The sequence below is a fragment of the Fundulus heteroclitus genome, chromosome 21 (genome assembly GCF_011125445.2).
Source record: "Fundulus heteroclitus isolate FHET01 chromosome 21, MU-UCD_Fhet_4.1, whole genome shotgun sequence".
Classification (NCBI taxonomy): Eukaryota; Metazoa; Chordata; class Actinopteri; order Cyprinodontiformes; family Fundulidae; genus Fundulus; species Fundulus heteroclitus.
The window spans coordinates 15,725,259-15,750,544 of record NC_046381.1 but is presented as its reverse complement, the minus strand read 5'-3'; the positions used below and the strand labels follow the sequence as shown (position 1 = coordinate 15,750,544).

At 39.7% G+C, this 25,286-nt stretch overlaps 1 protein-coding gene across 3 annotated transcripts in view; it reads left to right on the top strand.

Annotated features, from left to right (window-relative positions):
- The window catches only part of drd3 (dopamine receptor D3), a 48,016-nt gene extending 23,236 nt beyond the window's left edge, over positions 1 to 24,780 (top strand). The window contains exons 4-8 of one of the 3 annotated variants that reach the window (XM_036125567.1): positions 2,037 to 2,173; positions 9,153 to 9,346; positions 18,155 to 18,220; positions 20,600 to 20,972; positions 23,796 to 24,780. In XM_036125567.1, coding sequence (XP_035981460.1) covers positions 2,037 to 2,173; positions 9,153 to 9,346; positions 18,155 to 18,220; positions 20,600 to 20,972; positions 23,796 to 23,962 — 937 coding nt within the window. In that variant the 3' untranslated portion in view covers positions 23,963 to 24,780. Of the gene's footprint in view, positions 1 to 2,036; positions 2,174 to 9,152; positions 9,347 to 18,154; positions 18,221 to 20,599; positions 20,973 to 23,734 lie in introns of all 3 variants that reach the window. The other 2 variants (XM_036125566.1, XM_036125565.1) reach the window with 2 other exon arrangements.
- The last annotated feature ends 506 nt before the right edge of the window (positions 24,781 to 25,286 follow it).

The following is a 25,286-nucleotide window of genomic DNA, read 5'->3' as shown; positions in this document are numbered from 1 at the left end:
CTCTTTGTAACGATCTGAGTTCCTCATATATGCCTCCTCACACCCCTCTTCCCATGCCACCGTTAACTCGATCAGTGGGATCTTCCTTGCCTCAGTGGAGAACAATCCAGCATCGGGTCTTAAAGCGGTCTGAACGATATCCGGGATTTGAAGCCTTCTCTTTAGATCAACTCTAAGCTTCCATTATTGGGCCGTCTGCAGGAGGCTTTTTAAAATTAGTTTATTTATTTTCTTTGTTTTTGTGTGGGGGGCGGGGGTTGGTGCTAGTAGCATTGCACCTTCCTTAATGAATGTTATTTGTGGAAGCTTGATGTTGTGAGGGCATTTATCTCCTGCTCTAAGGTGTCAGCGAACACTGCCGGTACAGAATTATGTCAGAAACTTCTTATTGTCTGCAGAAAAATGTGGTTTCTCTGCAACGTTGTATGGTAAAATATCATTAGGGGTTTGTATTTATATGTTTGAGCATGTGTGTGTCGTGTTGGTCCTCTTTACATTAGAAAGAACAGCAATGCATTCCAACTTTGCACATATTTTGTTTTATAAAGTCTTTGAAGTAGTTAGTTGTAAGGTATACCCTCTCTCAGCTTGCTGTGCAGACCTCCATTTATGCAAAACTACAAAGAGAGACTTAAAATTAAAATAACTTTCATTTAGTTGGGTATATACAAACTTTTCCATGCTGCTACACAATCTGTCATTTTTGAAAAGTGAGGAGTATTTCTTTTGTCAGCATAAATCCTTCAGGAATAGTTGAATGAAATAAGGCAACGCACTCACACAAAGTAAAATATGGTCCAGACCTAAAGTAAAATCCTTTACATAAGAAGTTTTTTTGATTATGATTATGATCATGATCATGTCGTCTCAAACGTCCAGTCTGATCTAAAATGAGTCCAAACAACAGGGTTTGCTTATCGTTTAAGGAAAAACACGACGCCACAAAATGTCTCCTCTTTTCTCCCGATAATTCATAACAGCCAACAGCAACTTTAAAGCTTAATTTTATTATGAACTATAAACACAGATTAGCAAAAAAAAAAAAGAGCTTCTTGTTTGTATAATTGTGCATTGTTAGACACCTACTTACCTTTTACCACAAGCTGATTTGGGCAACAGAGGTGAGACTATTTAGAGCTTTTTTCTGTGATTGATTAATGCTTGAGTCAACAGCGCTCAGTTTTAAATTATTAGGACCATATTTGTTGCCACTCGTTATGAGTAATACGTCTGCATTACCTTTATTACCCCGCTGTTTATTTATATGTTTATAACAATGGGTGCTCTGAGCCCTTTTGACCGGGAAAAGAGCACAAAAAATGAAATTATGACATCGATTTGAAGGTGAAAATTCACTTGGAGCAAAGAGCCTCTCTGACTCAGAGCAGTTCACCTTATTGTAAGCTGAACTGTATAAACCTTGTGCACTATAATTTACAGATACAGCTTTTAACCTGGCACAACCTTGGCCTGAGGGTAGCAAATGGAATAAAATGTAAAGTGTTGGTGCCTATGTGGCTTTAAGTGCCCATTTTTTATTTATTTGTTATTTATTTTTTGCTCAGAGCAGATCTGGAGTAATTATTCGTATGAGAATAAACAATTGTGGCAGTTATCTGGCTCTAAACAACACAACGCCGCATCCACTTAGGGTTGAGGTCCAGCATAATTACAGTTTCTTCACAGCTAAACTCGCTTTGTTTTTTTTTGTTTTTTTTACCCTGAGCTCATTATACACTAGTGGCTTATATAGTTCACTGATTTACTATTAAATCAAAGCCCCCTCTGGAGGTCTTGCTGAATACCCAAATTGTTTCTAAATAGATGTAGTCTAAATTTTTGTTCTTTATATTATCCATACTCTCTCTCAGCGGATTTCTTGGGATCCCAAAAGTACAATATTTTTATTCAGAGGCCTTTTTATCCTCCTTTTAATTGCTCTCATTCACTATGCCGTCTCAGCACTTTTTAATGTTACTATCTTTATCCTCTGCATGCTCATACGTTCTTGCTCCTATGTGTGTTTTTGTGTGCAGGTACACAGCAGTGGTGATGCCCGTCTTGTACAACACAACCCATCGCTCAAGGAAGAGAGTCTTTGCCATGATTGCCACGGTGTGGGTCCTGGCCTTCGCAGTCTCCTGTCCCCTGCTGTTTGGCTTCAACACCACAGGTCAGGACAACAACAGCATCCTACCTTTGCTTTCATGTCCAGATGTGCCCTAGTTATGCTGTACGCGCAGCAGAACACAAGGCGCAACACGACAGCACGCCAAGGTTTAAAGTCAGTGCGCTTGTTGTTTGGGGCAGAAGGAGACGTGACACATGAACTTGAATTTAGGTGCAGGGCAAAGCAAGTTTATTTTAATAGTGCTATGCATAAACAAGCTAATTCAATAGGAGGGGAAGCAAAAAAACAAAGGTAAAGAACATTAATTAAAAGCATAATAGTAACAATTTCAACATCACATAAAATGGTTAAAATTTAGAATCAGAATCCGAAATACTTTAATAATCCCAGAGGGAAATTATTGTTTCAGTACAACCGCCATCACATACATCACAAACATTTCGGGGTGGGGCGATTTACTGAAGCCATGCTGCCAAGGACACTACTGTGCCCACAGGGCGCTGCCATTAAATCTGTGGAAAGATACAATGCCACAATAGGGAAGTAGAGGGAAAAAAAGCCGAATAAAACACACCCTATCCTCTCACGGTACAGTGTGAGATATCTGACAAGAAAAACTCATGCACGAGAAGCACAAATAAGACGAGACACGTATAGCGGAAGGTAAACATTTGAGACTAGTCGCGTGTAAGTTCATCTGTTTTTGTGAGCATCAGTTATGTGTGTCTGTTTGGGTGAAGGTGTTTATTTTTCCGTGAACGCTCTCCAGAGGCCATGTTATCAGCCAGCAAGCAGTTCAGAAAGCATACGCAGATGTCAGCAGGGGAGGGGATAGCATGGGAGAGTTCTGAGCTCTCTCGCCATAACAATCCAGGAGTGATTAGATGGGGAAGGCATAGTCCAAATACTTTATTTATTATGAGACAAGCTGCTCTGACTTTCCCGTAAGCTTTAAGTCATTGCTGGCTCCAAATGGTGAATCCAATATTCCAAATTGTTAGGCTTTTCTGCATTTCACTTCAAGATTTTATCCCATCTCCCCTTGACTTCAACCACCGAAGCCAGTCTGCGTACCAGCACATCCAGCTTTTCGGCTCTGCTCCTCCACCTTCCAGATCTATCCGTTCACCGCCTTAGTGAGCGCATCATGCAGCCGGTAGACTGATCAAGGCCAAATGGCTACCGACATCCGCTGTATTTGCTGACACATCAAAAATCCACCAATTCCACTAAGTAGAAATCCAAGTATTGTAAATCCAAACATGTAACGTTTCAACGTCCAGGAATGACATTGTCGAAAGACACACCGTTTTTCATCCAGGAATGTAGGGTGTATCCCACGAAATGAGTCAATCGGGACGCATGACGGGTCCCCGTTTCGTTGCCTACCCGTCGAAAAAATTTTATCAATAGCATTGAGATACCAGCTTACCAGATCCATGGTTTTCAGAGTTCGGATGATATGAAGAAAGTGCTCAGAAAGACAAGACATAGCAGCAGAAGCAGGAGAGGGGGAGGGGGTGGGTGAAAGCTGGAGAGAAGATAAACACGACTGTCCTCGAAGAGAGAGACCAGACAGAACAAAAAATAAAAAATAAGACAAAAATTTGCCAATAAAATTATCTTAGACCTCCGTGGGACAACTACAGTGAACAATAACGTTTCAGTCCTGATGTATTAGCTTCTGCAGATTTTCATGGAGTTTGTTCCAGAGCTGAGGAACCTAAATGCTGCCTCGCCTTGTTTTGTTGGGAACAGAAAGAGAAAGGGAACATGTCTGATAAGCAGCGAGGTTCAGATCAATAGTCCCCAACCCCAAGGCCAAGGACTGGTACCAATTGTTTTTGGGGGGTTTTTTACTGCCAAAGGCAAAGAATTGGTGATTTATTTTATTTCCAGTTTATGAACAATAATATTCTGAAAAATTTTAAACTTTCTTAAAGACCCCATCTTGTTGGCACGATTAAGATGTATCTGTTGTGTAGAATTACAGCCCAACCACAGGCAACTGGTCCGAAATAGGACACCTCAGTGGAGAAAACCTTGGTAAGTTCACAAGCAAAACCGTAACATAGACTGTAAAGAACTGAAGCAGGGAGAGAAGCATGTGCCTCTGGACAGAGTTTATCAGGCTCATTATGGTTGCAACACTGTGGCTGCAATAAAAATGAAAGATTCAAGTTAAACAGAGGAAGAACGGCAGCTAATTTACGCAACAATGTGAGGAAAATATGTGATTTTACAAGCATGATTCTACAAGCAAAGACCTCAGAGTAGCTAAAGTGTCTGTGAATGGACATTAGCATTCCTTCAGAAGCACTCCTTTGAGCATCCAGGGTGCACGATGCTCAAAGGAGCATCTCAATGAAAGAGCTGTCTATCACGGTAAGAGATGTCCATCGGGACAGCGGATATTAAATTAAAGTCGCCCAAGAATTAAGCCTTGCAGAACTCCACATGTGATCAACGTCTGCCCAGATTTATAGTTACCAGATTTATTTCTAGTTACCAAATAACATCATAGCTGAAAATATCTGAACTAGTTAATGCAATTCTAGACAATTCCAGTATGTCTATGCTTAACGCAGCATCAAGATTTAGCTATACCAAAGCAGAAGTTCATCACATTAATCTCATTAAAACCTTTACCACAGCAGTTTCCGTGCTGTGTTGTGGTTGTAAATCTGACTGAAAAGTATTTAGGAGCTCTTTTATTCAGAAAGAGAAATTAATAGCTTTTTTCTGCAATCTTTGCCAAAATGTTAGGTTATTTACGTGCCTATAATTTGTTAACGCATGGTTCATGGCAATTTGTTAACGAATTTTAGCTTCTTTAAAAGAAGTTTGATCCCTGCAGGTTTATCAGCCAATCAAAACAACGTCAATCCTCGGTGAAACTGTGCTGACCTTTGTCTAGTCCCAAAACATGACTGCAGACGGTGGTTTTGGTGTTAAAACAGAAGCATCAGTTACAATAGTGTGTGTTCACAGTGCTGACAGGGTTTAATACAGCGTTAATGTCATGTTGTGGAAGACATGATTTGGAGTGAAAGGAAGCAGGCAAAAACTGATCAACCTCTAAATTGCTTCTTGAAATCTGAGCGTCTGATGAAATAACCCTCGCTTGACGAAAGAAAGAACACAGTAGCTAATTTTCTCAGAGCTGACATTACTGGCAAGAATTTTTTACACCATTACCATCAATTTAGTTCAATTAAAATGAGCTATTTTTATGCCATTAAATGCCTGAGAATTTTCTGTTGTGGAAAAAGCACAAAAGTGTAATGTTTAATCATCTTACTACAATGTCATGTTGTAAACTAGTGTTGTCAAAACTTCAAAGCTGCGTATGTTAGCTTGCAAAACTGTTTATTCCTCAGGCTGACATTTAATTTCACATTGTGATACTTTAACCTATATCAGTGATATTGTATATGTAGCGCCAACACAAAGTAGCACATGATGTCTACAGTAAGTGTGAAAAAAGAGCTAAGGAAGGTTTTCAAAAAGAAAAAAAAATGTTGAAAGTGTGGCAAGCCCGCTTTAATCTGATACCATGAAATAAAACATATAGTTCAACCAGTTGCTTGGAGAAGCCATGGTGATTGTGGCATAATGCGGTGAAGTTGCTTTTCTTCACTGGGGCAGCAGGTCAATCTATTAGAAAACAGGTTGAGCTAAATACAGGATAGTCCTGGAAGAAAACCTATTAGCAAAATATTGGCAAAAGGGTTTAGACTGGGGTGGATATTCATCGTCCAGCAAGACAGTGAGCTGAAACATGCAACCAGAACTAAAACGGGATGCTTTAGATCAAGGGTGCTCAACTCCACTCCTTGAGAGCTCCTGCAACTTTTAGATGCATCCCCTCTCCAACTCATGCACAAAACCAATAAAGCTGATTCTGATTCTGAATCCAATCTGACTGAGTTTGCTGTTTTTGATCAAAGATTGCAGTTGTCATTGCAGCAATAGGTGGTGCTACAAAGAACTTCATTAAATTAAATACTAATGCACCTCAAACTAAAAATCTCCCACAATGTACTATCAATATTATCCCATGTACAAACAATAGATTACTAGACAGCATCCTAAGGAGCTATTTTGGTTATAAAAAGCAGGAGTGAATGAGGGGATTGGCTGTACAATTAGAAGTAACGGTAGCTACAACAACAGGCTGCATACATTGATCTAAGCACTTGTCTTAGTCCATGCTGATCATAATCAAATACTAAATCAATCAAAGTTGACCGTGGAAAGTTAACTATCTCGCATTTATGTGATGTGTTGGACAGATGGCTAGACTTGCGAGTTGACATGATGTTCCATACCATCTTCATTTATAAAGCGCTTAATAACACCCAAGAGCTGAAACATCGCTACAAGCTGAAACACAGCCATTAAAAAACTAAGATAAAAAGATAATGCATAAAAACACTTAAAAAAAAAACAATAAAACCAATTTAAAATGAAAACAAAGTCTAGCTAGTGGTGAAAGCCAAAGAATAATAGTTGGTTTTAAGGCGAGATTTAAAGGTGGGCAGTGAAGGAGCCTCTCTTATGTACAGGGGCAGGTTATTCCACAATTGAGGACCAACAATAGAAAAGGCCCGACTCCCTCTGAGCTTCCTCTCAGACCTCGGTACGTCCAGGAGATGCAGTTCATCTGACCTGAGATGGAGTAGAGGGCAAGTATGGATGAAGAAGCTCAGAGAGGTACGGCAGGGCAAGGTCACTCAAACACTTAAAAACAAAAATAAGAATTTTAAAATGAACTCTAAAATGTACTGGTAGCCAATGGAGTGAAGCCAGAATAGGAGTAATAAGCTCTGTTTTTGGAGTACCTGTTAAAAGACGAGCTGCAGCGTTTTGAACCAGCTGTAGACGAGAAAGCAAAGGCTGATTCGCTCAAACATAGAGTCCATTACAATAATCCAGGTGGGATGATATAAAAGCATGGATCAACGTTTCAAGGAGTTTTCTTGACAGAAAGAATTTTAATTTTGCCAGCTGCCTTAAGTGATAAAAACATGATCTAACAACTGCTCTGATCTCACCATCTAATTTAAAATCACTGTCAAACTTAAACCCCAAATCAGTGACACTTAGTTTAAAATATGCTGTCAGGGGTCCAAAATCAACAGTATTTGGGTCACAGGAGTGACTTGGTCCAAATAATATTGCTTGAGTTTTGATAAGCCGCTGAGAAGCCATCACCGTGCTTCAGGAGCAGATAGAGCTGACAATGGGCAGCATTGAAATGGAAAGGAATTCCATATCTAAAGGCAATAAATATAAAGAAAAGAGTAGAGATCCTAAAATTGAGCCCTGTGGGACCCCACAGGAGCGCAAGATGATTCTGTGTTTGAAATGCTGACGGAGAAAGATCGATCGGCCAGGAAGGATCTAAACCAGTACAGAGCAGTGTGCTGAATGCCTACTAAATTATTTAGATGTGATACTAAGATATTGTGGTCAACAGAGTCGAAGGCAGCAGTTAGATCAAGCAGAACCAAGACCGTATCAGTACCAGAATCACACGCCAACAACATATCATTAACAACTCTTAATAATGCGGATTCTGTACTATGATGAGCTTTGAAACCAGACTGAAAGGTTTCAACAGTGTCATTTTCATCCAAGAAAGATTGTAATTGACAGAAAACAAACTTCATTAAAATATTTGAAACAAATGGCAGCTTAGGAATGGGTCTGTAATTAGCCATCGTGGAGTGATCTAACCCAGGTTTCTTAAGAATCTGTGAAATTACTGCATGTTTAAATTTAGCAGGAGCCACACCAGTGCACAGACTGCAGTTAACAATGGTAAGGACATATTGTGCAATACTGGGAAAGACATCCTTAAAAAACCGAGGAGGGACTGGATCCCGTGGGGAGCTTGAGATGCCTAACCACGTCATTTAAAAAAGAAAGAGTCACAAGTTCAAACGGCCTAAAAGCTGCAGAGCAAGTGGCTGATACAGAAGGGTCAGAGTCGGGAGGGATAATCAGAGCCCTTGTGGTAACAACCTTTTCAATAAAGAACTTTAAACTGTTGTCTCACTTTGAAAGCAGTTGAAGACAAACAGCATGTGATGAAAATCCGGCATAACTGACAGAGAAAATGGCTCAATAATATAAATGCAGAAAGCTTAGCCAGTTTTAGAGACCAGACTTATTGTGTGTTTTACAGCTAAGGTCAGAGGTCTTTCTCTTTTTCCCAGTAGCTTCAGTTTAAAAATGTATTTCTTCACCTTTAGAGATATTTAACTCTGGAGTTTTCATTTAATAAAATGCTCCATTGATTTGCTTTATCTTTATCACGATGGAGTTACTGTTAAGTCAATTATATGCACAAAATCAAAGAGCACAAACAGTCAAGGTCACAGGTCAACTGGAGCCGGGGCTCTTTTAATCTATCTATCATGCTCCATGATGAGGAAAGAGGTGAAGGACCAGAAAGAAAGCGAAAGTGAACATTGGAGAACTCTGCCAAAGGTGGATTGAACACAAGTAGAGTCATCATAAACTTAAACTTAACAGAATTGTAGTAGACTTGTTAAAGCTGAATGCTAAAAGCTGGACAAAGGATCAAAGCAATATTAATGGTACATGGTGGCGCCATCATGTTGTCTAAATTGTTGGAAAGATGGGCGGGTGTAAATAGAAAGCGATCCTGAAGAAAAACCAGAGGCAGTGCAAGATCTAAAACTGAGGTGGAGATTTTATGACTAAGTATGAAATACTTTCATGACGCTTGGTTAATTTACATCAGTTCTACTATCTAAGAACCTGCAGTTAAAAAAAAAAAAACTTCTGCCACGTCTGTCTGATAACACCTACATTTAGTTTCAGTCTGATTTTGAGCTGGTGCTTCCTAGCCTCTGGTAACCTGTGGTGGACCTGTCATCCAGCCTTATAATGAACTAAGCCTTTAAACTCTCAGAACAAATCACCTGCCATAGTAATACAAAAACAATCAAACCTTGTCATTTTCCTTTTTTTTTTTTTTTTACCACAGATGATCCTTTGGTGTGCTCCATTTCTAATCCCGATTTTGTGATTTACTCATCCGTGGTGTCCTTCTACCTGCCATTCATCGTCACTCTGCTGGTCTACATCCGCATCTACGTCTTTCTCAGGATGAGGCGGAAAAGGATTGCCTTTGGACAGGCCAGCGGAAAAGTGCTGCCTGGCTCCACTCAGCCTTCAATGGTAAGTTTAGGACGTCCTTTTCCCCTTGTTTTTATTTCTTTAGTGATAATTTTTTATTTTACTTAAAGGTGCATTTCGCACCTTTAAGCTGACGTCTGCCTCCTCTGGCAACAACTTGAAATAACACACCAGTGTCACGCATGCACATGGGAGAAGGGGAAAAAAGGCTGACCAATAGGACTTCATAAGGTTTTTCTTAATTCTTTTTTTAAAAGCGTAATGTCTTCTGGAGTAAGAAAGTTAGAAATATTATTTTTTATATAATGTTATATAGAAATAATATTTTATTTTGAATGGACATGTTTAATATTGAGTCAATAGTAATTTTTTTGTGGAAAAACTACCCCTTTAGCACCTTTCCCGGTGCTCCTGAAGGTGGCCCGTTGGCCCGGTCCAGTCTGCTCAGTGATCTCAAAGGTTCAGGTCGCTCTTGATAACAAACAATCCATGCCTTCGTGTGCTGGCTCGCTCGGGTCTCTGCCAGACAACTGATTGCAGATTGCAGTTGCGAGGGGTTGCACACCCCTGCTGTCATTCTCTAAAGGAGGCTGACACTCTCTGTCACAGCAGCGCTGTTGCCAGCGATTTGCAGACCTCTGCTCCACCGATTTATTCATTTTCAAAAAAGCAACTTCTCATCGTTTTTTTCTGTTTTGTTGGCGACTTCACTGTGAAAGCACCAGTTGTTCTCCAAGGATTGCGTGAGGGAGCCGTGATTGCCCTTCCACTTCTGCAGTCAGTCTCACAGACAGCGGCCTCATCCTGGCTACAAACCCCGCAATGACTGCAGGCAGGTGTAAGCTTCAGAGCGGGGTTTGCAGCCAGAACGAGGCAGCAGCAGCTGTCTGTGAGACTGAAGTGGAAAGGGAAACACGGCTCCCCCAAGACGCCAATAACACACAAGACAAGCGAGCCATCGCATGAAAGCCATGGATTGTTATGAAGATGGATTCGCTATTTCTGCTGAACGCGAGCTCCCGACGCAGCAGCTAAAAATTTTGTTAGAAGTGAAAGATCTCTGTCACAGCATCTTATCTTTTTAACAAAAAGAGGGCCAACTGCTGGTCCCTTTTCATTCCCAGGGCAAAACGGAGCTCCATCCATTGCTTGAAAAATTTTCCTTCGCTGATCTGAGTCCAATTTTGCCCTTTTCGTTGCACCAGTGAGAAGGGCAATATATATATATATATATATATATATATATATATATATACACACATTTATTTATTTTTTTTACTCTTGAGTGGAGTCTGCAATGGGGTATGAGAAGCGCTTGTAGCTGGTCTTTTGTGGTGCAATGCCTCAGTGGCAGCGGAGACTCAGCAAAGTAGTAGTTGAACAACAGTTCAAACCGTTTGAATGAGAGTGCACAGCGCGTCACACTCCCGTGCTTGTCCAGAGGATTCGGCCTGAATCTCTCTCTCATAAACTGACTAATGAGGCTTATAGAGGCAACTGCAGTAAATAGAAGATTAGAATAGAAGGCAATTGTAAGGGCATACATGGGAAAGAAAATAAACAATATTTAACTTCAAAACTTGTGCAACTTGTACAATGCACCCTTAACTTTGGGACAATTGTATTTTGAGAAAGGGGAATATTTATAGATAAATATCAAGCTGATGGCAAGGTAATAGTGTCTGCTGTTAGCACTTTTTTGTCTAGTCCTGATTAAATAAGCCCTTGACTTCTGACCTTGTCAACAGGAGCTCCAGAGAAAATGTGACAGAAAATTCACTCGTGAATGTTTTAATCCATTTACCAATCTTAATTTTTATTGATCAACCATTGATGGCAAACAAACACTCTCCTATTTCTAGACATATTGCTTTTTCTCTGCTGCTTTCTGGGCACTGCTGTCAAAGTGATGCCACCACGAGTATAGCATTTGCACAGGTGATGTTTCATGATAATTTACAGAATTTAGCTACCCATGTGTTTTTCTTTGTTTGTTTTGTTTTGCACCTCTACCATTAGTATTCTGTTTGAGGAGAAAACATTGTCTGTATTTTCGTCTGCTTATCAGCAGCACAAGAGAACATAGTAGAGGGGAGTTTAAGTACAAAACGCAGCGTGCCACTGAGCATACCACTAATTGCAGCAATGTTAACCAACAACAATATTCTGTGTGCTTCTCGGCAAGTGCAATAAGAAGGAAATATGAACCCAAAATACAAAACTATCCTTGTTTTTTATATGATGTCAACATTTTTCTTTGACAGCGTCAGAAATACATGTAATATGTGTAATGTAGCCAGTAAAATTAACCACCTTCTTCAGCATCCCAGTGTTAAGTCTATCTGCACAATCTGGAGGTGTGTGTGTGGTCTTCTCACCTGGGAACCCTAAAATGCATGAAGGTATTACTTTTTCCACAAGATAATTTTTGTTGTATTAAGTGACAGGACTATACATCCCAATACATCACTCAGAGGTCTGCCAGCTCAGTGTGGGCCAAATTAGGTTGCAGTTCACATAAATCATTGATGACACTGCTTCTAGACTCTTCTACAAGCTGCAACCTCTTTATGAGCAATCAGAGTCTTCCATTGGACGTGACAGATTCCCGTCTCAGTGGGGTAACTATCCCAGTCCATTATGTGCAATTCATCATCCATCATGCTTTATTTTCTATTAAATAGTAAACTCTTTACATCCTGGTGAATGTAAAACTATACCATATACCCACAAATAGGACATGTAGCCTTTACTCTTAGGTTTATAGTTCTGTAATTTTAGATTAAACACCTAAAGCATTAAAAAAAGGAATATTTATTATATACTAAGAAAATAAAGTGTATTGTGATTTAAGTCAGAATTGTCAAATTGCATAAACTTTCAATATAAACTTCCAATGTAAACTAACAAAATGATACTAATCCTGCATTCCTGCATTCAGTCCTCCCTCTTATGAAGGTCCATAAAAGCAATGCTGTTAGAAACACAATAAAAACCCACTGTGTAAAACGTCTTGCACTGAAACGTAGAAAGTGTTAGAAATAACGTCCAGATAAAAGGTTTCAAAAGGGATGTCAAGCAGATGTCTGCAATATAAAATGTTCTTTCTGGGTGAGCTGCTGTGATTCTGTGTGAGGCAGCTTTGTAAATGTTAGCAAAGTGCTGCAGAGTGTTCAGAGGAACAGGGGTTAAAGAGGAAATGTAAATGTAAAGCACAGTTTATGAGCACTGGACACGGCTGTCTGTCCAAATAAAGCTCTGGTTAATTAAATTGGCACGTCAAGTTATAAATAGTATGTTTAATCAAAAAGGATGAGATAATGTGTTGGCCTATGTCTTTGAGCTAATTCCCACTAAAGTGTGGACACTGATCAGGCAAAACATTGAAAACAGTGATTTGATGTTCACAATGTTGGATTGTAGGAGCCAAGAAAAATGGACAAGCGTGAAGATCTGACCCATTTCAGCCAAACTGTGATACCTGGGTGACTGTCAGATAATCAATAGGGCTTAATCTTGCGTCAGTTATGCAGTAATACTAAAAACAAGTCCAAAAAGGGATAAAATGGACCAAGGATCAGGCTCACTCTTTACCGTCAAGGAGTTGACATACAACTTGTATCTTCCAATTCAACTATTTTGCTTAATGACCTGATGAAATGGTTGTTTTGAATCAGATGCTTACCTCAGTGTTATGTTTTTTTTTTTTCAACTAAAAGAATTGGGAACCAATGTAAGAATATTTAAAGTTTATTTAAAGTGGTCTGACAAATAATACTGCCAATATTGCCAAGCACATGGCTGTATTGTATTGTATTCAAGAAACCTTAAAATCTGACATTAGTCTGCTTATAAAGCCTCAGAGCACATGGTAAAAGACATTTGGATGGCTGCGCACTACTGTCCAGTAAAGTCTATCAATTACTGCTTTAAACTTTACTTTCAATGACCAAGGAAGCTATAATGAGCAATCATTTTACAAGTTTTTTGACAATGGGACTTCTTTGTGGACATAGAAGACAATTTACTAAAGATTTAAAGGTATAATACCACGTAATATGCTGATAAAAAAAGACCCGTTTTATGATGATAAAATAAGTTTATATACACCAAGCCTCCATCTTGATAATGTTTTGATAGTCCTTTTTGAGCCAAAACCTAATTCCCTTTCGGGCGAGATTAACAAGTATAAACAGACATGGCAACATCTAGTGACAGTATCACAGAACTATCATAATGCCGGTTTGCTTAATTAATAAAACATTATTAAATAATGCCGGACTGAGCCTGACCCTCTGCAATGCCTTGCAATAAAGCAGCAGCTCGACGTGATTGAAGAACAAACGCTATAAATTAAATAACCCAATCTACAAAAACTTTAAGAGCTTCATATTAGAACATTTACTCACGAGAGTCAATTCTGCGGTCACATCTGAGCCTCGGTAGGTTTGAACACCAATGGTCCTGCTGTATTCCCAGCAACATTCCCATCTTATCCCTCTTGGAATCGTATTTTTTGCGCTTTTTTTCACTGGACCTTGGACCATTCTTTATTGTTTCGTTGGGAGATGCTAATAGCTGTTAGCCGCTTCCTTGTTTTATCCCCTGCTGCGCACGCACAGTACATACTTCCGTTGATCGTAAATAAACACAAAATGCTTTATTTACTAACAAATCGAGCTAAAACAAAGCATAAAACACAAAAATAACAATAAATACACCACCAGGATGTGACAATCTTTCAAAAAACCTTAATAAATTAAATCCTTCGTTGAAAACTGCTGTTAGTATTTACTCAGATTATCTTTGTCTGATGTTGAAATTTGCTTGATGAAATGAAACATTCAAGAGACAGAAAAGCAAAACTAAAAGAAAAATACTTAATTGCAGCACTTATTATATGTGGGAATCACCAAACATGCAGCTAAAAAGGAATCAGTGCATCTTATGATTGGAAAGAAAACCAAATCCCAAACAGTCCTTTATTTGTATTTTTTTAATATATATATACAGGAACAACCTGTTTAAGTCAGTAACCTCATAACATCTTTTACCGCTTGTAGCTTTATTGTTGAGAAAATTCCTCATTTTATTCACAGAGATCGCTCCTCGCCTTTAAAACTAGGTTATCATATAAAATATTCTATGACCACTGTGGGGGGGAAAATGCAGACATGGCATCAAATGAAAGGAGAGAAAGAGGGAAAAAAAAGTTACTTTTTGATTCTGATAGACTAAAAGGCGCTGCCCAGGCAGGGAGTCTCAGGTGAAGGCCGAGTAAGGCAAAAGTTTTAACAAGAGCACATAAAAGAACAAGGACGAGTGATCTGACAAAGGGCAAATGTTGGAGGTTTTGTATCAAACAACACAGGGCAGCAGTGATATTTTGGAAACGGGGCCCAGTGTGCCAGGAAAGCAGAGAGCATGATTAAATGAGACGAACCAGGCAGCAGAGGAGGAAAACTACAGAAATAAAAAGCAAGGAACACAAGAAAATACCATGGCACACACCCACCTATCGGGATATATGTTTTGTCCAGTTAATACAAAGGAGCAGGTTTCAACATAAGAACTGTTAGTGCATCTGAGGTTATGCAAACAATTGCTTTGCTTAAATTCTGTTGAACAAAAGATACTTTAGTTATGGACACAGTTATGCTTAAAGAGCTTAGTACAACACCAATCAAAAGCAATAATCTTTCAGATACTCAACAAACGTCTCCAGCTGCTTGGAAGCATGCAGTGGTTGTTCCAGTCTTTAAAGTGAAAATCCTCTTTCTACCTCTATCTGCAGACCCGTTTGTGTGTTGCCTTCTCTAAAAGATTATAGTGAATCTGGTAGCTGGGGAGATTATGCATCACATGCAGTCATTTTAATTACATCCAAGACAATTTGGCTTCAGAGCCAAATACTCCACCAAGACAACCAAAGCCCATTTTCAGGGACACAAAGGAATAATGTTGGTCAAAATAGATGTTATTGGAGCTATATTTTTGCATTTTAGAAAAGCCTTCTTCGAATATGTCTAGTTTAAAAAAAATTTGTATAACTCTAAATGGATACAATAGTGTTATTTGTCAAATCAACTGCAAGTTGTCCATTTACTAAATCATGAATCTACTAAGAAGCATTTTGGAAGAAGGGGTTCCACAAAGATCTATCCTTGGGCCATTGTTGTTTACACTTTATATCAATGATCTTCCATCTATAAGTTCTAACTGTAACATTAATATGTATGCAGACAATACTGTAACTTATAAAAATGCTTCGCAGTATGACACCGATTGTGAATGATCTAACTCCATTGTCAAGGTTACAGCTGAGTTAAAGCAGTGCTCCTTGAAACTTAAAGCAGTGTCTGGTCAGTATGCTTCTCTCAGTCACACAGGTCTACTTTAGAGTTAGATGCTGTTTTATCATGGATGAGACCACAAGTTGTTTCTGAGTAAGTTTTTGCATCTCATAGATTTCTTCTGCTTTTGCTATTTTGTCAAACAAATATTTTAGATCGTCAAAGGCCAATATTGGAGGAAGAAAACCTGAGTAAATCCAAGAAGCAGGTCTAACATATGCAGTGCAACTTCTATTCAGGCCAAATTGGACGGCTCACATAGGAACCGTTTGGATGAGGGATGTAACGCACGGCCGTGCTAAATTCATCTACAATCCTGCACACACAGGACTTTGCAATGCACAAGATGTTTTTACTTGATGCAAATCCATTGTATTGCATTTCAACGGGCGCAGCGTGTCGTAATCTGCTCCTGTTGAAAAGCGATACAAAGGATTATAGTGAGTGTCTTGCCTTAGGAGACGAGAGAAGAGGCGCTGACATAAATGTTTAGATGTTGCCGTTGACTTCCTAAAGTTATGAATTAACTTAGTCTCAATGATGTTGTTAAAATCCCTGCCCCTCCATTCCTGGCAGCTTCCCCCATCCACATAGACCTCTGTGTAGTCGAAGCTGCATAAAATGCCAGAAATACAGAGTTTTACTCTCTTTTTATTAGTGTGCTTCCGCCTCAACACTTGCTGATACAATACATAGCTTCCACTGGACACATTAAAACCTTAAAACCTATTTTTTCCATGTTTGCTTGACCGAAGCATGCTGGAGATGACGTCATTGTTGTTGTTCTTTTGCGCATGTCAGAAATATTTGTATGACAAAAAAGTAAAAATCTTTAAGTGAGCAAACACTTTTTCACAACACTTTACACAGAATAGAATAGAATAGAATAGAATAGAATAGAATAGAATAGAATAGAATATCCTTTACTCCTTTACTGTCCCACAGTGGAGAAATTTGGGTGTATCAGCAGCAACCAAGGAAAAGGTTTACAACAAAGAAAACTACTGTACGCTTATTAAAAATGGTCAACCCAGGTTAAATGAAATGTGCAACTGAATACAAAATAAGTACTTGTGCATAAAAAGCAACAACTATTTACAAAAAAAAAAAACGAAAACGCTGTGCAGATAGTGGCAGGAACGTAAACAACTTATTGAGTTTGTTGGGAGCAATGATGATTATAAAGTCTAACAGCAGCTGGGAGGAAGGATCTGCGATAACGCTCCTTTGTGCACCAAGGATGCTCCAGAAGTCTCACTGTAGGAGCTCTCCAGCTCTGCTACAGCTTCACACATGGGGTGGGAGACATTGTCCAACAGTGATGGTATTTTTGCCTTAGTCCTTCTGCCTTCTGTCTCTTACCGGGTCGAGGAGGCATCCTAGTACACCGCTGGCCCTCCTGATTACCTTATCTAACCGCTTCCTCTCAGCTGTAGGTAAGCTGCTGCAGCTCATCCTCCATGATTCTGGCACAATAAGCCAACTTTACTAATTTGAAACCATTACAATCTTTACACAAAGAAAAGGAAAACAAGTTTTTTCAATGAGACCAGTACTTTTCAACTGTTGATGATTGGTATAAAACAAAACATCTTCAGGTGGAAAAACGGGATGAAATAAAAATGCAAATACCCATTTGTTTATTTCATCCGTCGGTTTGCTAGCATGAGAGCAACTTCACGTCCCCATTAGAAAGGTGCAGCGAAAGAACATTGTGTTTCTCTTCTCATGGAATTTTTTTTTCTTAGGTCAATCTCTGTTTTCTTGTAAAGACAACAATGGACTGAAATGCTGTTCCTGTGAATAATAAAGAGCTGGAGACCAATTGTCTGTTTAAATGTCTCAGAAATAGTTAAACGCCAGACAACTTTTTCCATGCTGGTTTCACAGTTTGTATCATCCCACATTTTAATATAGTTGGTTTGACCTGTTGTTTCTATTACCCTTTACACTGTTTGATGCGGCTTGAGGTAATGAAATAAATCAGATTGTATCACCATTTTTAAATAGTGCTGGCTTTCAACAATTTTTGATCTTTATATGTGTAACATGTACTTCTGTTATGTATCGTTGCTCTTTTTGTGGTTTCGTTTGTATTTTTTTGTGTAATTCTCCAACATCTGTCCAAGGTCGGCAGACTCTCTTGAATAAAGTAACAAAAGTAAATAAATAGCAGGTTAAAGTTCTTCTGTTTGCGTTTTCTGTTTTTATCTTCTCCGCATATTTAATAGCGCACATCATCAACTTTGTCGCGAGCTATAATTGAGTTGGCTCAGGAGTCAGACTGCATGAAAACAAACCCAACAAGAATCCTAATTTCCTTGATTTGTTTTGTCCCCGTCATGAATTGTAATAAAACCGTCTGCTGACATGAGACAAGCTGAGTTGATGAGTTTTGAGTGAATGGCAGAAAAATGGTCTACCTGTGGACCCATGGGGTTTTGCGCACTCATCTAAAAACAAATTGTCTATATTTACGTTCCTTCTCTTTTCTTAGGAGACGTGTCTGCAGGAAGACACTCCCAAGGCAAAACAGGATTTATCTCCTATAAGGATTAAAGTGGTGAGTGACATTTTCAGGCAGAGATCAAAACACAACCATGACCATCTTGTTAGTGACAGTGCCAGAGTGCTGTGACCTGGTGACCATGCAAGGCGCTTCCGTTTTTATCCTTTTCTTTCCTCTGTCTTTGTGCATGCTCATGCCAACTCCAGATTTTTTTTTTATTTATGTTTTTTTGGTCCACTGAGTGGTTACAAGCCCAGGGGTCTGAGAAGGAGCCTGAAATTGCGATTCTGAAGAGTGGCTTGTTTCCTTACGTCACTCGGTCGCTTGTCAGCTAAGCAAAGTCTGTGGATGATGCACTGCAGCACCTGCATGACCTGCAGGCTGCTCACAGGCTGAACAAATAACAATCTGTAATTTTTTGCTCAGAGGGAAACACAAGATCACACGAGTCAGAAAAAAATAGCACAGCTTGAAACTTGTTAATTGATGTTGTGACTCATGAAGGAAGAAAAAAGCTAATTGAAGCTGCTGGTGAAGATTTAGTTATGCGAGAGGTTTATGAACAAGCTGCCAGAATGAAAGGCAGCTTTCGCTAATACGCACAATACGCTTCCTAATGCGCGCCGAATACCCGTTTAGAGCTTGGTGTTTTTTCGGAACAGCATGAATGAGCCGCAAGGTCCAAGCCTTTTTCACCACTTTGCTGGCTAAGTGCAGTAACACTTATCTGCTCCACACGAGCCTAAGGAGGATACGGTAAAGCTAGCGTTTGAGCAAGGTTTGAAGGAATCACCAGTCAAAGGCAATGAAGTGCAATTGCTCATTGATAAAAGCTTCAATAATTAGTTATTTTTGATAGATTAGGGAATTAAACATAGCTGCAAACGCAATTTAACACATATTTTAATTCATTTACACTCCAACAAGACACTGATTGGTTTTCTGTTTATCATAAATATTTTTACAGGTGCATCTCAGTAGATAGGGATAACATAGCAAAGTACATTTATTTGAGTATTTAAATTCGATAATTAAAACTCATAAGTTATTTACATTCATTAGACTCAAGGTGATATATTTCAAGTGTTTATATCTTTTAATTTGGATTATCAAGCCTGGCAGCTAATGAGAAATTAGAATAGATAAATGTTTGGTAGGCGTTCCTGTGGCATGATGTAGTAAATCAGTGCGGAGATGTAAATCAGTGAGGATGTGGCTTAGCTGAAGTCCTGGGGAAAGCCAGGTTGCTTTAATAGCGGCCGTCAGCTTGTCGGCGTTGTCTCTGGAGTTTAGGTCAAGTTAATGTGCTGTCCGATCAAGCTCAGTGATACCATGGTCATTAAACAGGATACTGGTGCTTTTGTAGATGCCAGGTTTCTGCAGGAAAAAGAAATCAGCATCTTTATAAAGTTTGTCAGCAGAAGGAAGCTCTGGGACTTTGATTTTTAAATAAAATTAAAAAGATTAAAAAGATATATGAGAACAATCAGCCATGTCAACACTCTTTTGGTGTTTTTTTTATTATTCAGGAGTGGCTTAACAAAAGGGATTTAACAGTTGTAGCCCATGGCCTGAAGATTTCTGTGCGTTTTGGCTCTGGAGGCTCATACACACCTTGTGAATCTCCCCCAAACACTTCTTCAAAATCCTCTTAAGGCTATGGCCCTCCTCCCCATCATTTTGGGGGACATGACATTTTTTTAATTGTTTTTTTATTAATGGATTTTGGGTTATTATTAGCTATAAACAGTAAAAATGAAAAGGAACAAAACTCCTCCTCTTATGCTTGACATAAATCTCCCTTCCCGTTTTTATGTAATGAATCTATATCTGTTGCTCATTTTTTATTGAAAAACTAAACTAACATGTCTTTTTAATAAAAATGTATTGGATTGAGATGAACATGTTTTTAATTACTGCAGCCATAGTTCTTCTTTGCAGACCAGAATTCTTAGTTGTTGAATTCTTAGTTGTAGATGGAAAATTCAGCTTCTGAATTTTCATAAACCACATATTTACAAGCAAAAGACGACGTTCAGAACTACTTCAGTCTGGAGCCTAAGAGAGTGTTCCTTATGGAGGAGTCAAATTTGTCCCACTGGAGCCCAGAGGAGGTTTTAGCCCTTTAAATTTACTAAAGTAAACAGTTCAGTCACATTTTTTCAGGAATTAGCTTTACTTAGCTTATGTCACTAATGAGGATTTACTATCCAATTCACCAAAATTAAGTTCCTCTGATTGTTGTCTGCTGTGAGACACTTACAGCAGACAGGTACACCACAAAACCACATCAACAAAAAACAAAGTATCTCTTTCAAAAAATTACATTATTTGTTGTTTAGTCTGATCAGTCACTTATTTGTAGATGGTTTCGTGTAGTTTAAGCTTTCAACTACATTTCTGCGCTGACTGGTAATCCGTTGTCCACCCCAGCAGAGTGTGGAACCGTTGGGTCCATCCAAGCCAAATCTGCTCTCAGGCTGCCTGTGGCGCAAACGCCCGAAGACTGGACCAGTGGAGAACTCGGGGCTGCCCCCAGTGGACACGCAGAACTACTGCAGCATCAGCCACGCCTCCTGTGGGCGCACCGAGTTGGATCTGGAGCATGACCAAGGGGGGCAGGGTGCCGAGGACAATCACCAGATGGAGCATCCTCCTGTCAGGATGGGGTGCGAGGTGAAGGACCTGTCGAACGGACGGACGCACACGTCACTGCGGCCGATGTCTCATTCGCAAACCAGCCAACGCTTCAGGAGCATGCACGCGCGGGAGAAAAAGGCAACTCAGATGTTGGCCATTGTGCTTGGTGAGTCGAAGGCTTTCATAATAGGGACTAAATATAGAAAAATGAATGTAAATGTCAAAGGTACACATCATGCAGACACTTTTCTTTAAAGTAACCCAATTCTTTAATTAACTTCAGCTCCTTTAACATTTTCCTGATTAACATTTCTGCCTCGTGTACCTCCTCTGAGGAGCTCTTACTTTGTCACGACGGCACAACCTCACTTCTTGCAGAGCCGCAGTAAAAGCTTAAATGTCAAAAAGAGGTCTGGCTGTGCACGGCTTTGCAGCGTGTGTTGCTCCTGACACCTTGCCTACGCACGTCCCTGACCACCCAGGTACTTTAGCTGACTCTGGGACTGCAAACGTCAGAGAAAACTGTAATCGGTCATGCTTGATTACATTACCGTAGTGTCAGTGATCAGAGCCCTGCACAGATCTCGGTTTAGCCAATCTTACACCTGTTTTTCAGTGACCTCGGCACACTTTCTCTGTAATCTCCAGGACCGAGTTATATACAGCCTGAACTGCATTTTCTCTGCAGCCCAAACGCTTTATCTTGTGTATGAAACACAAACTCCATCAGAAACTACACCAATAATTCAGAATTGTCATTTAAGCAACCAATTAGTAAACTTAGTAAGTTTTAGTGCTTTGCATAAATATTTGTAACTACTTGAACTTTTTTTTCCACATTTTGGAACAATACGAGCACAAACATCCATGGCAGCACATATTTGTGAAAAACACAAGGTACGACAAAATTGTGAAGGGAAAGGACATTGATATTTGGCTTTGGCAGATTTTTTCTTTACAAATAAAGGACTGAAAGGTGTAGCAAATAATTGTCATCATCCGTCCCAGTCCGTACTTTGTAGAACCAACTTTCACCACAATTACATCTCCAACTCTTTTGGGGGCATGTCTCTCCCAGAAGAGCTCAGCTTCAGTCAGATTGGGTGGACAGGTTCTGTGAAAATCAGCATTTTTCAATTCTTGCCACAGGTTTTCAGTTCTGCTGTGAACTCTGATCAGCTTCACTGTCCCCGCTGAAGCAAAGCACCCACACAGTAGAATGCCGCCGCCGCCGCATTTCATGGGCGGCGTGTTCAAAGGAAAGCGCAGCATTATTTTTTCACGACACACAACATTTTGGAAGTAGGCCATAAAGTTTCATTTTGGTCTCATCTGATCAGAGCGTCATATTCCGACATCTTTGCATGTGTCAAACTGCATTCGGGACTTCTCTAAATAAGTCTGTCTTTGCCCAGCCTGTCAGCTTAGGTGGACGGACATGACTTGGTAGGTTCCCAGCTGTGCCGCTCTCTCTTCCCATTCTAAGATGATGGGTTAAAATAAAATCTCTGGGAAATATTTAAAGCGTGGAATATTGTGTAATAACCTAATCCTGCTTTAAAGCGTTCCTTGGTCTCCATGATGCTGTTTGTTGACTAATCAGAGGACAGCTGGATTTGTACTGACGTTAAATTGAGCACAGGTGGACTTTGTCCCGTAATTTTGTGCAACTTTTGAATGCAGACGCACTGGATTTTATTAAGGGGTCATCTGAGTAAAAAGAGTCTGGTAACAAATGCATGCCAAGTATTTAAGTGTAAGATTTGTAAGAATACCTTGTATCTTTTTCTTTAGGATTCAGTGGTTGTAACAAGACATACTGTAAAAATGTTCAATGGGTATAAGTAATTTATCAAGTAACTATAGAGGAGTAAGTAACAGAGAGGGTTAGGAGATGGCTGTTTGTTTTGAAAAACAAGAAAAAAAAAACTTCCACCAATTAGTCGCATAAATAAACATCATCAGGACACACCAGCAGGCCTTAATCTAACGATATGAAACAGTGGTCTGAGAATACGTCGTAATTTCCATCTGCCCCCATAACACTGACACCGTTTTATTAAACCAATCTGTGCTCATCTGTATACCGATGGAACTGAAACACTGATCACACAAAGATTCCTGCTTCACTTTGGGTGCAAGATACACTGCATGTTCCGGTGCAAAATGCATTCTGGGAAAGCGGTTTGGTTCGAATCCCACCGATTGCGACTCTGGGTCCCTGAGCAAGACCCTTAGACCCAGAATGCTCCCCTTGTAACACCCAATGGCAGCCCACTGCTCCCTTAGGGGCGGGTTAAATGCAGAGGACACATTGCAATGTAAATAGCTGCAATGACAAACAGCTGATGATTATATCATGTTATATCAGTCCTACACCAACAGGAATAAGGTGGATATGGCTCCCGTGCACATAAAACCTACATAAAATTTGAGGAGCAAACTATTCTTCAGCTCACTAAAAGTTTGTGTCTCGTTTGACCAATCTGCTTTAGTTTTTGATCATATAAAAATGGGACCTTTTCAATTAGAACACGCTAAACAGCAACGTGGCGTAATTCACAGATCCAAGTTCCAACTTTCAGAGCAAATTGAATGCAACATAAATGAGTTTCCCAATTATTTTACATTTGTAGCGCTAATTAAACCACAAACGTGTGTTAAAATAGTGATTTTTCTGATTTGTCTGTCTTTGTCCTTGATGTTATTGACATAATGTTGGAGGTGCTGGTCTGGTAAAGGAAGGAACTACTACTGTAAGACCATAATTAACTCATCTGTTTTCTCTCTCCTTTTTTCTCCCCTTCTTTACATTTCCCAATCCCCTAAAACCAACCGCCATGAACCATTTCTCTTTGTGTCGCATTCATGGTTTTTAACCCGGTTCCTCCACCGCTCTCGCCCTGCTCCGCTGTCTTCCTCCTTCAGGGGTGTTCCTCATCTGCTGGCTGCCCTTTTTTGTGACTCACATTCTGAACACTCACTGCAGGACGTGCTACGTGCCTCCTGAACTTTACAGCGCTTTCACCTGGCTGGGATACGTCAACAGCGCCCTCAACCCGGTCATCTACACCACCTTCAACATCGAGTTCAGACGGGCCTTCATCAAAATCCTCAGCTGCTGAGGGCAACAAAAAAAACATGACGGGAGATTAAAACGGAAGTCCAGCTGCAGCTAAGGCATTGCACATTTGGTGAGCTGTGACTCCAAGAAAAACATCGGTGGAGGAAAGCCAGCAGCAAGTGAAGGATGCAGGGAGCAATAAATGCATATAGTAAAAAAAATATTGATTTTAACAGTATTATTCCTCTTACAGTACTTTTCTGTTTATATGGCTACTATCTTGAGAACAGCACAAGGTGTTCGTTTTATTTTTGGAGGGGATTTGTATCGTACAGTATAAGTACTTTTCATTGCCACAGCTCCCCACTTCATGACTTTTGGGTCGATATAAATCTAAAAGCTCTTAGGAGCCCAAATGGAGCTTTAAGGCTGATAAATGGATGTGTGGGCCTCTTCATCTGAAGGCCCTCTGCCTCCGCATCGTGCGGATTAACTGATGCTGCTCACCTCTCCCGCTCGGCCCCTCCTTCATCTCCATGACCTTCAGGTACTCAGCGGCGCATGCACAAATCAGAATTCACAACTACTGTATGCATTAGGAGTGTTCCAGAGGGACCGCGGTGGGCCCTGCCATGACCGAAAGTCATTCTGGAGATTTTCACATGTATTGACGTGCAGCCATTGTGATCTGTGTGGATTCATGAAAAAAAAAAAAATTAAAAAAAGCTACATTTTGGTGTAAAAACCTTTTTATTTAATTTTTTTCAAGAGGATTGTATTCATTAGAAATCCCTACAGAAGTTTAGAGCGGCCTGCCGGCTGCTTAGGCAGGACTGCTTGCCATTGAGAAAATAAGCAAGGCAATGCACTGTAAATAAAAATAAATAAATAAAATGAAATCAATAAAATATTTTGTAGCCCAGTGTTTGCATGTGTACATATGATTATTTTAAGACGCTTCCTTAAGATACTGCGTCACTAAAGCGCTAAAGAAATTATCCACAAGAGCATTTCCTTCATGAAAACAATTATAATTTAAGAAGAAAACGGTACAAAAAAGTGTTCTAATGCAGGATTTTACAAAAGATGTTATTTTTAAAGAGCCCTCAAAATGCCGTCATAGTAAAGACCAACTTATGTGGATGGGTGTTGTAAGGACTCACAGTAGATGGTCAGGATAGTAGTAACCTAGTAAGTAACCAGGATATGTGTTGCTTTAGCTGGATGAGTGATTTTGAGTGATTCAAACGTGAATCCTGAAGCATTTTCATCTACTCTGTTGGGCTTTTTTTCCCGGACTAGAAGTCAGACAGAGGGAGTGTTTCAGTTCTAAAGAGGTTCAGTTGCAAATATTGGACCAGAATCTTAGTCTGATGATTATTGGTGATGAGTGATGCTGATGTCAAAGCAGAAAAT